At 33.9% G+C, this 17290-nt stretch overlaps 3 protein-coding genes across 5 annotated transcripts; 1 reads left to right on the plus strand and 2 right to left on the minus strand.

Moving 5' to 3' along the window:
• Positions 1 to 5207: 5207 nt before the first annotated feature.
• Positions 5208 to 11219, plus strand: LOC145052570 (Protein kinase superfamily protein). 3 transcript variants are annotated; one of them, XM_079000405.1, is made up of 16 exons: positions 5209 to 5720; positions 6130 to 6224; positions 6329 to 6535; positions 6608 to 7612; positions 7676 to 7848; positions 7922 to 8144; positions 8209 to 8301; positions 8381 to 8521; positions 8593 to 8685; positions 9260 to 9544; positions 9613 to 9701; positions 9793 to 9844; positions 10352 to 10408; positions 10493 to 10639; positions 10724 to 10801; positions 10931 to 11219. In XM_079000405.1, the coding sequence occupies exons 1-16, from the start codon at positions 5504 to 5506 to the stop codon at positions 11027 to 11029; spliced, it is 3054 nt and encodes a 1017-aa protein (XP_078856531.1). In that variant the 5' UTR covers positions 5209 to 5503; the 3' UTR covers positions 11030 to 11219. The 3 variants fall into 3 exon arrangements, with proteins under 3 accessions (XP_078856532.1, XP_078856531.1, XP_078856530.1); XM_079000404.1 differs by having other exon boundaries at positions 5210 to 5720; positions 10721 to 10801; XM_079000406.1 differs by lacking the exon at positions 8593 to 8685 and having other exon boundaries at positions 5208 to 5720; positions 10721 to 10801.
• A 2273-nt stretch (positions 11220 to 13492) lies between these two features.
• LOC145049562 (uncharacterized) lies at positions 13493 to 14806 on the minus strand. The gene is made up of 3 exons (XM_078997947.1): positions 14473 to 14806; positions 14089 to 14352; positions 13493 to 13965 (listed from the first exon to the last, which is right to left on the minus strand). The coding sequence occupies exons 1-3, from the start codon at positions 14804 to 14806 to the stop codon at positions 13493 to 13495; spliced, it is 1071 nt and encodes a 356-aa protein (XP_078854073.1).
• Positions 14807 to 14893: 87 nt separating this feature from the next.
• On the minus strand, positions 14894 to 15931 carry LOC145049563 (uncharacterized). Its single transcript, XM_078997948.1, has 2 exons — positions 15635 to 15931; positions 14894 to 15511 (listed from the first exon to the last, which is right to left on the minus strand). Exons 1-2 carry the CDS (start codon positions 15929 to 15931, stop codon positions 14894 to 14896), a joined length of 915 nt encoding a protein of 304 aa, XP_078854074.1.
• Positions 15932 to 17290: the final 1359 nt, after the last annotated feature.

Raw genomic sequence — 17290 nt, forward strand, 5'->3', positions numbered from 1 at the left:
AACGGGTTTTTCTCGAAAAACGGGCTTCGCTGGAGCAGCGTTTCCGAGCCGAAAGACTCTTTTCTCGGGGCTTCGGGAGCCTCGGGGCTTCCTTCGGGTGCTAGGGGGTTTACCTAGGCCTTTAGGGGGGGTTAGGGGCTTTAGAGAGAGAAACTAGAGAGAGAAAGAAGGGTTTGAAGGTGTGAAGAAATGGCAAGACCCGACACTTCTATTTATAGGGTGAATTCTTGACGGACTCGCCGAGTCGGTTCACTGACTCGCCGAGTCAGTGCCACGTGTCATCATCTGATGGCTTTCCTTGGGGAGAAAGCCTTGGCCCATATTCAGCCATGTCACCCCTTTTGCAGCAACACCCTACCGACTTCTAAACCTCGTAACTTTCACATACGAGCTCCGTTTTTGACGTTATTTTTTTCCACGCTTAGGTAAAAACAAGATCTACAACTTTCATTTAGACTCCGTCGGCTAATTCTCGACCGATCTCAAATTTAACAATAGGAGGCGTTTAGACTGTTAAATGACCGCGAAGAATTCGTAACTCCTTCATACGAACTCCGTTTTCGTCCATATTTTTACCGTTGAATTCCTATTAATGAGATCTTCAACTCTCATTTAGGTTGCGTAAGCCAAAAACCGCTCGAACTAAAATTCGAGTTTCGGGCCGTGCACTGCTAAGCCGAATCTTAGAAAAATCATAACTTCTTCATACGAAGTCAGATTTGGGCGTTCTTTTTATGGATTTTCTTGGTTTAACATATTATACGACTTTAGTTTAGGTCGCTAAGGCTAAATATCGCTCTATCGTAAATTCACTATTTACGCTTCCCGGTGTCGTGCCGGTTTTGCCGTAAAACTTCGACGGGCCATAACTTCTTCGTTATAACTCGGATTTCGGCGTTCTTTATATGTACGGAAACCTTGTGAAATATTCTACAACTTGGTTACGATTATTTATTCTAAATAATCTTTTGTCGAAAAGTCGTTTTCGACCCCTATTGCCTCTAAATTGACTAGCCCGGATCTACGGGCGTTACAAAAACCCTAACTGACTCGTCGAGTCTCCTTACTGACTCGCCGAGTCCCTTTAGAAACCAACAACTGTTAATCTTCATCGGAGTCGCCGAGTTAACCATGCAACTCGTCGAGTCCCTTTAGTCCATTTCCTATTTAGACGTTTTTAAGCTACCCTAAAGCTCCAAATTATAGATCTAGCTTCCTAAGGCACAAATTCCATGTAAAGTTGCAAACTTTACGTGCATGCAAGGACTTAAAGGCTTAGAACACTAAAAACCAAGTCTAGAATGAGGTTTAGGCCATGGGGAGAGATCAATACCAAATAAAGTTGACGACTTTATGAATTTGGGACATGGAAGGGTCCAGATCTGAAGTTACAACTTCAGATCATGGCCAATACCCGAAATGGCTCTTATATATGTTAAGAAAATGACCATAAACTTAAGTATGGAGAGATCTAGCTAGAAATAGGTCAAGGTAACAACTTGATACCTTCAAAATGATGCCTAGATGAAGTAGAGTCAGATTCACGAGCTCTCATTTTCCCCAAGCTCCTTTAGCTCCAAACCTCCTTCATAAAATGCACGAAAACACTCTTAAAACCTCACAAACACTCAAGAACAAGCTCTAAGCAAATTAGGGTTCATTCTGGCCGTCAAGTGGGTGGTAAGGGACTGGGGGTAAGGACTTAAGGTCCTTTAAATAGGGTGCAAACCCTAAAAATTAGGGTTTCATCCTCCAGCTCCTACTTGTCGAGTCGGGGTCCTCCGACTTGTCAAGTAGGTCCAATAATTAACGCATGCCAACCCGCTTCTACACGACGAGTTGGGGCAACCAAATCATCGAGTAGGTCCATAAACATATACATAATGCCTTAAAACTTATACTTGGGAGTCAGGGTGTTACAATCGGTACTGTGTATGCCGTTACATAGTTGTCATGTGGCTGTGCCAGAATCCACCTAGCTACGTATCCTCCTACATGTTGTTTTCTCATGATTTCGAAGTACTATTGCTACTGTTTTGACGCCACTTTGTACTTTCTCGTCGTTCTTTCCTTTCCTTTCGAGTTGTCATGCCAGTTCGGTATATAGGTGAGCAACTTCGAGACGTGTGGGGCGGGTAACTTCGAGCGACCTTGCAACATGCTAGTTCGATACATTTGGGAAGGATATAGGTATTTCCGGGCTATATCCTATTAATGCCGTTGGATACATCGATTTAAATGAGTTCAACCATGATGATGGAGATGGTATCACTAAAGGTGTCGATTTACAACTTTTACACATTGAAATTTCATAGGAACTAAAGATGACAGTGAACTAGTGAAGCCTTAACCCTAACGGTGGTTTTGAAGCTGATAGTCATGAGGGTGAGACATGGGTGGTGGGGCCCATCATATTCATTAATATTTTTCTAAAAGATAAATAACACATAATCAATAAGCAAATAAACAAATAAACAAATAAATAAGGGAAATATAGTCTTTTTAATTCTAGTAGAGACCAGGCGCGCAACAAAACCAAACTATAGGAACAATCCAAGTTAAAAAAATAGTTATGACCAAACGTGCAAATTATTCCAAACCACAGGGACGATTCATATAATTTACTCTAAATTTTTTGGTAAGTAAGACTTAAAATCTTCGGTGGGTCAAAAGACCCACCTTGACATATAATAAACTCACATCTATCACCAAAAACTAATTGTAGTAAGCTAAGTTATGCGTTAGGGTATGCTTGTTTCAAAAACAATTAGTGGCTTATGTGGTAATGTGGTGGTGATGTGGACACATCCCCGCCTCCACATTAACCAATTGTGATGTAAACGACATAGAACCACATCTAATACTCATATTTCTCTTTTGAGTAAATTACACAAATGGCTCCTATGGTTTAATGTAATTTGCGCGTTTGGTCCCTAACTTATTTTTTTAATTCGGAAAGTCCCTATTGTTTGTTTTTGTCGTGCGCTTGGTCCATACTATTTGTTTTTGTTACGCGTTTGGTCATTGCCTTACCTAGAAAGACTATTATTTAAATAGGAAAAATAATGGGGTAGGTAAAGTAAGGCGAGAGGGATGATGTTGAGGTGTGTTTATTTAAATAAATTAAAAAAGCAAAGGCAAAATAGTCTTTTTAGGTAAGACAAGGACCAAACGCATAACAAAAACAAACAGTAGGGACTTTCCGAGTTAAAAAAATAAGTTAGGGACCAAACGCATACTTTACCCTAAACCATAGGGACCATTCGTGTAATTACTCTTCTCTTTATCTCTCTCTCTCTCTCTCTCTCTATATATATATATATATATATATATATATATATATATATATATATATATATATATATATATATATATATATATATATATATATATATATATATATATATATATATATATAGAGTGATGTAGAGATGTGAGTATTTTATAGTGGTGTGGTTTAAATGTGGTAATAATTTCAGCATATCACAGCTAGCTACGTGATAACACTTTTGGTGTGGTTTTGTAATCAAACAAATGTTTTTTTTTGAAAAATAAAAAACTTACAGTAAGAGATTTTTTAGTTTCAAGTTTTTTTCTCTAACCAAGATCTTTTTTATTTCTAATGTGGGACCATAAAAGTAGCTTTTCATAACATTTAAACTAGTTTATAAATTAGCTTTTAAATAAGCAGTATGACTTAGATTATTAATAAACTAATTTACAAGTTAAAAGCTATTTTTTCACCTAACATATCAAACACTCCTTAATTATTTATTTATTTATTTATTTATTTATTTATTTATTTAATTAACTTATAAACTATCTTTTGGTTACCAACTATAACAATCTTAAAAAGCTCAAAGCTAGACGTGAAATTCCAAAAACAGTCTTAATGAAATATATTTGTGAATATTATATATTAAGTTTGAATTCATTGTTGGGTTTATTATGAATATTTGTATATTAAGTTTGAATTTATTGTTGAATATTGTTTGAATTTATTGTTGTAATATAAATCAAGTTGCATTAGTTTGTGTTGCATAGTGCTACTTTTGGACAAAAGACCCGCCGTATGACCATATCCACCAATGGTAGTGAGGTCTACAAATTTTAGATATAATTATATCCTAGCAAGAAGTGGTTTTCTACTTTGGTGCACTAACAATCTAACATGTCCACCAGTTTTTAGAAGTTGTTCGCAAACAGTAGGTCGACATATATCTACAAATCAACGGATAGATGTAGGGAATTTTTTGAAATAATACAACAACTTATATCCAATGTCCAATATTAGTTAGAAACTTCTTCTTTTAATTTTAGTCATTAAACTTTTTATACGCCTAAGGTTCCTAAACAAAACCGACCGTGCTTAGAGATAATTTTGGTACAAGTTTTTTTTGTACGCCTTTAAAGATAAAAAATTCCGCTATAACTAACGGATTGTTTTGCATTTTTTATGTAAAAAAAAATTGGATATAAATCAAATTTGGTGTATTATTATCACGATGAGTTTTTGACACTGTCGCACAACAATGTTTGATGAATTTACACATTTAGTTATTCACGTATTTTTTGTGTTCAATTGATCCTTAACGTTAGGAAATACCGACTAATTAAGAGTTTGAGGGAAATTTTATCCGGTTAATGGGTGACATGTTGACGTGGCTTCACACATGCTAGTTTTTTTTAGCACTGTAACTGAACAAAGTTTGGCGAATTTACATATTTAGTCACTCAATTAACTGACTGTTCCTGGTCATATAATGGTATAATTGATAATTAAAATTCAACTTTAATGGTCTATTAGACACAAAAAATACTCGAGTGACTTAATGTGCAAATTTATCAAACTTTGTTGTGCTACAGTGCTAAAAGTCCTATTATGATTATTGTCGAGTTTAGTTATTAGTTGGTAATTTGTTTATGTTGCAATTACATTGGTTATGTTTGATTAATATTATTGGTTTGATGATTTTATATAAAAAATTTGAGATGGTTGTTATGAATTTCATAATTTACATTTTACTTAGGACACATCTTTTTGGTCTCATGCTTTCTCATTTAGTCTTTGGTGTAATTTATAACACGTTTTTAAAAGAGAACAATTTTATTATAAAAATAAAAAAATCAAACCAAAACAACCCAAATATCCATATTTATCTGATTTTAAGCATGATACATTTAACCTTATTTGAATGAGCACCATTTCACATCTACCATGTTTTACATATTCTAAAACTAAATTTTTTTGACATTTTCTTTCATATTTTATTTCTGTAATTTGTAAGTTGTAATTCGATCGACTTCTTTCGTGACAGACTCATTCAGCAGCCACGAAATTCGAACATACCCACCGTTATCTCTCTCTTTCAATCACCAAGCAATAAGCATAAGTTTCACACTTTTAGGTTTCATATGATCATATTCATCTATGGTATATGATAGTTAGGTATTTCATATTCACTTCTCATGAACAAGATTCACTAGTGTACATAGAATACAGATGGCCGGACCGACTCGAAACGACGGTGAATCGTCGGAGGCGGTGGGGATTCCGACCGGTTTGAATCGAATTAAGACTCGTATTACGTCTTCTTCCAACGATAACAATCAGCTCAGCTCTAGTAATTTCCACAATAAGTCTATAGCTAGTCGTTTCAAGCAGAATCATCAGAGGTCTTTTTCCAAAGGATTTGTGAAGCTTCATTCTTCTAAAGAAGGTGCTCATATTGTTTTTCCTTTAACACACGCACAGATGAAAATATTTGACTCTGTTACTGTTGTTGTTGTCGTTGTTGCGGTTTGCCTATTTTAATTCGTTTCCTGATTAGTGAAAATTATGGTTGATTTTGTGTTACTCGATTGCTTGATATATTCAATTCGTTGTCGAATTAATCGAGATACTGTATTTACATGTAAATATGTAGAAGAATTGATCACTAGAATGGATCATTTCTATTTTATAACAATCAGCGACTTGGCTAGCTTAAATTTTGCGGTTAATTGTAAGGGTTGACAAATTCAAATTATCAACATATGTTGTTCACTTACTCCTAAAAATGCTTGACATATTCAATTCGTTGTTGAATTATATTTTGAAATCTGAAAAGAGCATCTTCTATGTACCAGGATTCCGCAAAGGGAAAAAAATTGCTCGATGGTTGACATCTCATCTTTCCAAGGATTCTGATAGAGCTCTTAGAGATAAGCCTCCTGAAACCGAGGTGAGACTTCATGTAAATCAGATGAGTGTTTACTCATTTAGATGATAGCTGTAGTTTTCAACTGGAAATTTCAGTTATTGAATAATTAATGTAAAATGTGGCAGAAAAGACAACATGAGGTCAAGGCATTTGATAAGGAAGCTGTTTCAAGTAAACAACAGAAGGTAAGAAGATCCACATTTGGAAAGCAAACTGAAGCAGGAAACATAGATAAAATGCCAGAAGTGATGAAAAGCTTTTCACATGAACTCGGGCCTAAAGGTGGCATTAGACCTTTATACACACGATCTCATAGCTTTAGTGATTTGAAGGTATACCTTTGTTACCTTTGATGCGATTAAGTATTCACCTTTGTTCTTGTTTACTGACAAGTCAACATTCAGGAACTTTTGGGATCATTGAGGTCAAACTTCAATGCTGCAAAAGATTTGGTAAACACAGAGCTAGCATGCTTCAAAGGGGAGGTGATTGAGGTATCACAAAAGTCAGAAACATTATCTTTAGAAGATCAAAGATCAATTCAACACCTTCTCATTCTTTCTAAAGAATGTATAGAGATGTCATGCCAAGACTTTCGCACCAAATGTGAAGCCATTGTTCAAGATTTAACAAAAAAGAGGCAAGATTGCCAAACAGGCCCATTGAAATGGCTTTTTACACGGATGCTTTTTATACTAACACGCTGCACAAGGTTGTTGCATTTTGAGAAACACAGTGAGCATATTGATGAAGTGTCCCTTCTTAAAATGAAAGAATGTTTAGAAAAGATTCCTTCATATGAAATGAGCCGGATTTTAAAGTTAGGAATCGTTGATTCCCATTCCGGTGATGGTTTGAATAATAAGTTATTGGATAATGAAAAAAAATTACATACACAAAAGGAGGATTCAACAGAGAGATGGCCACAATCTGAAGATTCGGGCGATTTAGTAATTTGTCGGATATGTGAAGAATATGTTCCAGCTTCACATTTGGAGTCTCATTCTTATATATGCGCATATGCAGAAAAATGTGATATAAAAGGTTCAGATGTAAATGAAAGCCTTTTAGGATTATCAGAGATACTTGATCAAATCATCATATCGTGCACTCCTGTAGATGATAGCCCTCAAAATTTAGATGGTTGCTCTCCTAAAATGAGTGAGTGGAGAAATAAAGGGGTTGAAGGAATGTTTGAGGATCTTCATGAAATGGACACTGCATGCATAGAAGATTCAACCCCTGGTAACTTTGTAAATCTCAAAGGGTTTCCAGGTGTGAAAAGTCTAAATGGCCCTCCCTCATCCACAGGAAGCATGACATCAGCATCTTCCACACCAAAAGCTGCAAACTTTGACTTCTTCTGGTTAGAGCTTAACCATCCTTCCGAGTTAGAGGATGTGCAACAGGTATGTTCTTTCATCTTTACCTTTTCTATAAGGGTATATAAGTAATTTTCCTTGTTTCTTTAGATGACAGATCTTAGGGACATTGCTCATTCTGCAGCAGAGACAGATCTCATGGAAGAAAGTTCACATGAGGTCTTGCTTACTTGTATGGAAGACTTGCAAGATGTTTTACAACATAGCAAGTTAAAAGCACTTGTTATTGATACATTTGGTCATCGAATAGAAAAACTCATTAGGTGAAAAGCATACACGCATCTCTACTTTTAATCACCATGTTTTTATTTTTCACATTTCCTTATATGTATACAGAGAGAAATACATAATTGCATGTGACTTAGAGAATTCAAATAGACGTATGAGTGATGTTGTGGACACTGCATCTCCAAGTAGTTCGGTTTCAACTCCTTCACATTCTTATAAAGAGAGAACAAGCATTGAAGATTTTGAGATTATTAAACCAATAAGTAGAGGAGCTTATGGGAAAGTATTTCTTGCACGTAAAAGAACAACTGGTGATTTATTTGCTATAAAGGTATAAGTAGAGTAAATTCTTTTCCTTTTTTAACACCATTGTTAATAATTACTCATTTGTACAGATTCTCAAGAAAATGGACATGCTAAGAAAAAATGACATTGAAAGGATAGTTGCTGAACGTAATATATTAATCACAGTTCGAAACCCATTTGTGGTAATGAATCATGAATTATGAACTTTGAAATTGTATATGAGAATATGTGAATAAACTGAATATTGGTTTTTATTTGTAGGTTAGGTTTTTCTATTCATTTACAAGTAGAGATAATCTTTATTTAGTGATGGAGTATCTAAATGGAGGTGATCTGTTCTCTTTGCTAAGGAATGTTGGTTGCCTTGAAGAAGATATAGCACGCATTTACATTGCAGAACTGGTTTGTCAAAAACTTTATTATTTCTTTATTTATTTATTTGACTCTTTAAAAGATTTATTTTCATATCACAGGTTCTTGCTCTTGAATACCTTCATTCACTAGGCATTGTTCATCGAGATCTTAAACCTGACAATATATTGATTGCACATGATGGTCATATCAAGGTGTTAATGTGTTATACTTTTTAGAGTAAATTACATGAATGGTCCCTATGGTTTGGGGTAATTTGCACGTTTGGTTCCTAACTTATTTTTTTAACTTGGAAGATCACGCTTGGTCTCTGTCTTACATAAAATGACTATTTTGCTCTTGATTTTTTAATTTATTTAAAATAAACACACCCTCATTCCATCTTACATTACTTTACCTTACCTATCACATCTTATTTAAAAAATCAAGGGCAAAATAGTCATTTTAGGTAGGACAGGGACCAAGTGCACAACAAAAACAAACTGTAACGGCCTTCCGAGTTAAAAAAACAAGTTAGGGACCAAACGTGCAAATGACCCCAAACATTAGGGACCATTCGTGTAATTTACAAACTGTAAGGACCTTCCGAGTTAAAAAAATAAGTTAGGGACCAAACGTGCAAATGACCCCAAACATTAGGGACCATCCGTGTAACTTTTTATTAAATATGAGCATATCAAATGCATAAATATAGAAACGTACTTTAGTCTTATTTATGCAATTACTATATATATATTGTGGTTCTAATTATGTTATATATTTAATCAGCTTACAGATTTTGGGCTGTCTAAAATTGGTCTAATAAACAGTACGGATGATTTGACGAGACCAGAGTCAAAGGGTGTTATTGTTTCAGATGGTCAAAGTGTTGACCATGAATGGAGTAGTATTGATAGAAGGGGGCAATCAGCTGCTGTTGGCACACCTGATTATTTGGCCCCTGAAATACTTCTTGGAACTGAACATGGCTATGCTGCTGACTGGTGGTCTGTTGGTGTTATTTTATTTGAATTATTAACAGGAACCCCACCTTTTAATTCAGATCATCCAGAGGTAAATTTAATTCTTTTAATCGAATCATAACTTTTTTTTTGATAACATATTTTATTGAAATTTCTCAGAGAATATTCAACAACATTCTTAATGCAAAAATCCCATGGCCTTCTGTTCCAGATCAGATGTCGTATGAAGCCCAAGACCTGATTAACAGGTGTGTTTCTTGAAGCTTTTACTATATCCTGTTTTTAGAATGCAAGGGTAAAATGGTCATTTTGTCTCGTTTGAATCCATGTTTTTTTTAGGTTTCTTATTCATGACCCTAATCAGCGTCTAGGAGCACACGGATCATCAGAGGTTATTGACTTTCTTTAAATTAATTCTCCATCGATTATTGACTATTTTCTATTTTATTTATAATTTTATTACCAAGAGTAAATTACACGAATGGTCCCTATGGTTTGGGGTAATTTGCACGTTTGGTCCCTAACATATTTTTTTAACTCTGAAGGTCTCTTTGTTTGTTTTTGTTGCGTGCTTGGTCCCTGTCTAACCTAAAAAGACTATTTTGCCCTTGATTTTTTAATTTATTTAAATAAGGTGGGGTGTGTAAGGTAAGGTGAGGTGAGGTGGAAGTGAGGTTGGGTGTGTGTTTATTTAAATAAATTAAAAAATCAAGGGCAAAATAGTCTTTTTAGGTTAGACAGGGACTAAGCACGCAACAAAAACAAACAAAGGGACCTTCCGAGTTAAAAAAATAAGTTAGGGACCAAACGTGAAAATTATCCCAAACCATAGGGACCATTCGTGTAATTTACTCTATTACCAAATATACCAACTATTATACTTGTTTTTCACTTACAGGTAAAAGCACATCCGTTCTTTAATGGTGTAAACTGGGATACACTTGCCATGCAGAAGGTGGGTCATGTTATTTCCATTTTCCACATAATTGGCGTTAATAATTTATTTATTTTTTCTAAATTTGAATATTTATATATATAGGTTGCTTTTATACCACAACCAGATGGCATAGATGATACGAGTTATTTTATTTCAAGACATAGTTGTAGTTCAACTGGAACACCTGATGATCAAGACTGTAGTGATGCAGCTTCAGACACTACTGAATTCTGTTCAGACACTAGAGAGGTACACATTTATTTTCTTTTTATTTATTTATTTATACTAAATATTTTTCGTAGACATTTATCTTTATATATTTTTTTTCAGAAGATGGATGTATGTGGAGATCTTGCAGAGTTCGAAGCACCTCCTGATGATGATCTTTCATGGATAAATTTCTCTTTCAAGGTACGCATAGGAAGGGTAATATTGTCATTTTACATGTTTCTATACATGTAAAATGACAAAAAGGGACAGGGGTAAAACGGTAAATTGGTATGTGTAGTGTAAATCGTATGATATTGTATATGTATGCAGAACTTATCGCAATTGGCATCAATTAATCATGAAGTGCTTCAACAAAACAGCAAGGATGTGTCAAGATGTTCATCTCCACAAAATGCTCCAACCTCATAGATTCTTGTATATGCTTTCCTTTAGTGGAAAGCATACGTTGTTTAAAGTTGTCATCACTACCATAAATGCCCTTTGAGTGTAAGATTTCTCCTTCCTTTTTCCTCATCGAGTGAGGGCAATATTGGAAATTCAATGTAGCTACAAAGTTAACTTCTAACACCATATGGAAAAAAGCAACATTTGAAGTTAATGATTGTTATGTGGAAATGTAGTGGAAAATCGTTAACTTTTTTTTAACAGTTTACAAGTATTCATGAAACATAATGACACTACAACTTTTTATGAAAAAAAGAAAAATTAAAAAATAAACTTGTGTTCGACATTGCATTTTGTATGTACACAAACACAAAACTCATTTTCATCGGTCAAAGGCTTAAGCCTTAAGCAACTGTATTTGGACTTCATGGTACGTGACTCGACATATCACATATGCACGGAGATTGTTGCTACTAATAAATTAAATTAATTTGTACACTATTGAAATATATGGGGTCTAATGAAATATGTGAAGTTGTGACTCGTGAAACTAAAGAATATATAAATTGCACTGATATTCACTCGATTTCATGCATAGCTTTTTTTTTGTTTTGCTATTTTAGTTTCCATCTTCATCAAACAATGATTAACTAAGTTATTCCCATCTTATGAAATGTATTAATAGACATATTCATTTAAATTTCTCATTTTTACGCACACATATGTCAATTTTATGAAATAAATTATAACGTGACAAAAGCTAAAAACACAACCTTTTCATTTTTGTTTTGAAATATGAAACGAATAATATGGTTATAGAAAAAAAAATCAAAAATTATATTATAGATAAGAATTTAATGTGTTATTACTTTGCTAGTTATAGGTAAAAGAATCAAGTGAGTTGCTATTTATTGTCGTATTATGAATAAAAAGTCAAATTGCATTGCTATTCTCTGCAATTTTCTTGATAAGGAACGATAATGGCAGCATATTTAAATAAACTATAAAAATGGACTCTCATAGCAACATACTAACGATTCACTACTTTCAAAGACATTGTACTTTATTGTCCATAAAGAAGCGTACGTTACATTTTATAGCAACCTTATGATCATTCAATGCATAATGGAACCAACTACGGTAACATTAACAACATCCAAATACATTATAATACTTTCAAAAATAAAACCAACTATAGTAACAACCCACTTTCAATTATTTCTATTAATATATTGAAAAAAGAAAAAACAAAAGTATTAAACCCCACTAACCATTACGAAATTTACGTCGTAAAGTAACAAATTTTAATAAATCATCTAATAGTCTATTTTAGTAAAAATGATATTATTTGAACAACTGTAAACAAATTGCTAAAGGTTCCTAATGGAACCAAATTTTTTATTACTTCTTGATGAAATTTAATGTTCAACTAATTACATTTGATTCATCTGGTCACTAACTAATCCTCTAAATATTACAATTTCTAAAAATAGAATTTAAAAATATTGCAAAAACAAATGATATCACTTATATTAAAAATAAAATTTACGTAAGTAATATAATAAATCATTGATGGTGTAGGTTTTATTTCACAACCATCAGAACAATTGCTTACAAATCCATTAAGGAAAATCATAATCAAAGTTCAAAAACATAAGCACACAACGTACAAAATTAAAACTTGAAGATTAGGTCATACCAATTACCAGGGGCTAATCGTCACGTGGATTGGTTCTTTTTCTTATTCTTATTTCAAGCAAAAGCACTTGCTCCAATTTCAATAGACATTCTCTTTATCCTAAACATAATGAAATCACACTTCATATCACTAAGGAAGAAAGGATGTGAAGCTTCAAAGGATACCAAAACAGTCAAAAGGAAGCAAACATAATACCTGTTAGAAAGGTCACGTGTATCATTGCTCTCTTTAGCAATTGAAATATATATGGTCAACTAATTTTAGGCAAAGTTACATGTGGTTATATTGATACATTGTGTTAATCCAAAAATTGAAAAATAAATGAAAATTAAGGAATCATATATATTACATACTTGTTTCATTCAAAGTAGTAGGATTCTTTAAGTGATGCAAAATCACAGAGCAGATACTCATCCGTTGAAAGAAGGCGGTGGAGGAAATGTAATTGGAAGCCAGTGACTCCCTAACAAAAAGTTTGTAGAGAAAACAATGTTCATCTTCTTATCCATCTGATCGAACACCCTAGTGGAATCAACGCTCACCTACATCAGCAAACCCGAAAATTAGGGTTGAGTATAATTGTAGCTTCACATGCAGTGGCAGAGCTTGAACAATTAATTGGGGGGGGGGGGGGGGGGGGGAGGGGTTGGCGAAAGTATTAGAAATTGAAATTAACGTTCTTAAAAAAATAAATTGTTTTCAAGAAATAAAAACCAAAAACACCTAGAAAAAGAATTACAATTTAGCCCGACGACCTTTAATGTCTTTAAATTCATCAATTACAGACTTCAAATCAATTTTTCAGCGATTTCTCTTTCTATGTAAATCACCAAGTTGTTTGCGAGAAAATCATCCGACATCTTAAAGCGAAGACAGTTCTTGAATATTTTCATTGCTAAAAATCCCTTCTCTGTTGTTGCGGTAGAAACTGGAAGTGTCAAGATTAACCGAACCACTCTATCAAGCAAATAATATGTCTCACGTTTCTGAGTTTCCACAAGACGCTTGCATAGGTCAGCAATAGTTGATACACCATTTAGTCTGGGATTCTTTGTGATATCAATATTAAAAATCTCCAATTGATATCGTAATTGAATCATCTCTTGCTCCGTAAAATCTTTAGGATAATACTTCTCAACAAGAAGACAGATTTGATCAACGTTAATCACTTTAGAAACTAAAGTAGAACTAAGTCTTAACAACTCCATCGCACGATCATTGAATCTACTATTTAACTCATGTAACTGTTTGTCCAATGCGGCTGTAAACAAATCCACTCGATAAAATGTTCAAAAGTAACATGATTATCTGTTTTTCGAGGCCAGTATCGAGTAGAAGTATATGGGGGCATTCATATCTGACATATTTATTTGATGTTTTTCACAAAAAAACTTTACTTGTGCAAGTAAAGACTCCCATCCCTTGTTTTTGAAATCATTTAGACCCTCATTTGTTGCTGAAACTAACTCCATGGCATTACAAATATCTTGGGATTTTTTTTGTAGAGGTTGAGAATGTATTTCAGTTTTTCCCATTACTTCCTTTATCAGGTGAAGAATAAACACAAACTCAAATGATTTCAGATAATAGTAAGCTGCATCAGCATCTCCGCGTTGAAAATGGGTAGCAGACACGTCATCAATTATTCCTTGGAGAACAACACAAGTACAAGCAAACGTGTTAAGAAAACTACAAACATAACGAAAATGAGAACCCCAATGTGTATCACCAGCTCTTCTTAATGTCCCAACTTGATTCAATCATTTACCTGATTCGATTTCACCTAGTTCCAATAATTGTTCAATCTCAGTTGCCTTTGCTTTTTGTAACTCATCATGACGCTTACTGGAAGCACAAACTACGTTAATTGTAAAAATTAAGTTTGTGAAAAAATGGTGAACTAAAATAATTTCCCTTGAAGCAGCCACCAAGGCTAGTTGCAATTTGTGAGCAAAGCAGTGAACATAATATGCATAAAGACAATCCTCAAGAACAAGTGCTTGTAATCCGTTCCATTCCTCTCTTATATTACTAGCACCATTATAACATTGGCCACAAATTTTACTAACATCAAATTGATAGTGTAAAAGTTGTCTCCACATATTTGCTTTCAAGGTTAATGATAATGTATCCCTAACATGAACCAAATCCAAGAACCTTTCCCGTATGATTCCTTCCGCATCAACAAATCACAAAACTATCACCATTTTCTCTTTTTGAGACTCATCCCGTGATTCATCAATCATGACACAAAAGTATGAATCCCCCACTTCACTACGAATATGCTTTCGAACTTTATTTGCAATAATACTAAGAATTTCTTTTTGAATTTCCCCAGAAGTATACTTTGAATTATAAGTAGCTTTCTCTAATACAATGTTTGCAACTTCATCATTATACGATGCTAGAAGTTTTAGAAGTTGAAGAAAATTACCACGATTTTTGGAATCAAGTGTTTCATCATGTCCTCGTAAAGCACAAGCTTGGAAGGTCAACCAACGAACTGTGTCAATTGACACTTTTAATCGTAAATGGTTCTTCAATATTTGCGCTTCATTTTGCTTCACTATGATATTTTCAATGTGTGCTGCTTGGTTCATCAAGTTTTCAGCATATGCAACAACATTTCTATGTTGTGAGCAACCAATATGTTTCAAGAACGTACAATTTTTCCCGTCATTAACTTTTTTCCAATTGTCAAATCCTTTAACAGTAAATGCATCGTAACCATGACACACACTTGGTTTATCATTAAATATATAACAAATAAAACAATATGAAGCGTGCGTTGTTGGAGAATATTCTAGCTAATTAGGGAAAATGTTGAACCAAGAATATTTGAATCTACGAGGATGTTTTGTTGAACATTTACCTTGATACTCCTTAACATGTATTTGGAAAGGTCCTAAATTCAGATAAGCTCATCTCACTTGTTCTCTTAAATTAACCGGATAATCCCACATTTGCTTTCGTTTAGCGGGATCTCTTTCTAGATTCTTCAAATCAAATTCATTAGGATTTTCCTTTTCTTGTGGTTGTGGCTCGTTCTCTTGTTGTTTATCATTTTCTTGCAGTTGTGGCTCATTCTCTTGTTGATTTTCTATTTCTTGCGGTTGTGGCTCACTTGTTGAAGCTTTGTGACGTTTACTCTCTTCACTTTGATGATTAGTTTCTTTATCATCTACCTTTCTTTTGTAAAAATAGTCTAAGGTTTTCATCTTTCCCATGATTATATCTATAAAAATCAAAATGAAGGAACAATTAATTCAATCAAAATCAAAATTAGAAAAATAACCAATAACTCATTTACTAATTAACAGTGCATGAAAACTGAAAAGTGAAACCAAATCAAATTGACAAATTGACAGCCAAATCCATTTTATAAAAATAGTCTAAGGTTTTCATCCATCTTTGTTTTCAGTTTTTTTGAAGCATAACAATTAACAAAATCATTTTTTTTTCTATTCTAGACTTCCAGTTTGGTGTCCAGTGTCCTACTATCCTACAACTTACAATAAATAGACTAGAAGAGAGCTAAACAAATCATAATTGAATACTAATAAATCAAATTGAAAAATTGAAAGCCTAGTTAAAAAAGAAACTCTAACTCCTAATTTGGAGTTTGGACCAAGAGAAAAGAGGAGTCAAGAGAAACTCGCAAACAGCAGCAACATTGCAGCACAACATTCAATCAGAACAAAGAACAAGAGAACTGGAAAAGAAAGAACAAGATTCGGAATTGAAAACTTGATTTTTGGTGAATGGCGCTTAGCGATGGGCGATGGCGAGAGTGAGAGTGTGAGACCGTGACTCAACAACAACAATAGGCAGCAACGATTCAACGAACGAGGAATTGGGGAATAACCGGTTTTGATTTATGGACTATTTCTTGGAGAATTCAGACTATGCTTACTGCTTGGAGTTTGATTCGGGAGGTGCCAAAGCCCAAGTTTGAAAATAACAGGTCTATAATTAATTTTTTTGAAGTATAATTCCTATTTCTAGCCCAAAATTCAGGGGGGGGGGACTGCCCCTGTTCGCATGGTTCCATCGCAGGTGTCGTGGTGTTCTTCTCTACCGAGAAAAAGATAGACTGATGACTCATTACAGTGGCAATATCTTTGTTACACTGAAGGTACCTTCAACAAAAACATAATAAAATAATACGATCGCAGATGAAATAGAAAATAATTTTAAATAAATTAAATTTAAATCTTGCTATCATCGAAGAATGTATATACTTATTTGGAACGGGTCATTTTTGAACTTATATTTTCCAACAGTCATCCCAACCAAACTAATATGGCCTGCCAATTTGGCACGAAGCATGCGATTATTTTTATCAGTTGTGATCATTAATATATGTTTGAGAGGAAGCAGCAACAGATGCCAAAGCATGTAAAGCCCCTTCTTGTAGCACCTGCTTTGGAAAATAAAAAATGATATAGTGATCATTTATTCACATCTTAAGCTTATTGCAAACTATTCATACAAGTTCTTTTCTATTCCAAAAAAAAAGAAAAAAAACCTCAATTATTTTTTTCCAAAAGACCCTCAATTGTTTTTCCAAAAAGACTTGTGTTATA

This window comes from Lactuca serriola, chromosome 5 (assembly GCF_051521515.1).
Source record: "Lactuca serriola cultivar US96UC23 chromosome 5, Lser_US96UC23_V15, whole genome shotgun sequence".
Taxonomy (NCBI): Eukaryota; Viridiplantae; Streptophyta; class Magnoliopsida; order Asterales; family Asteraceae; genus Lactuca; species Lactuca serriola.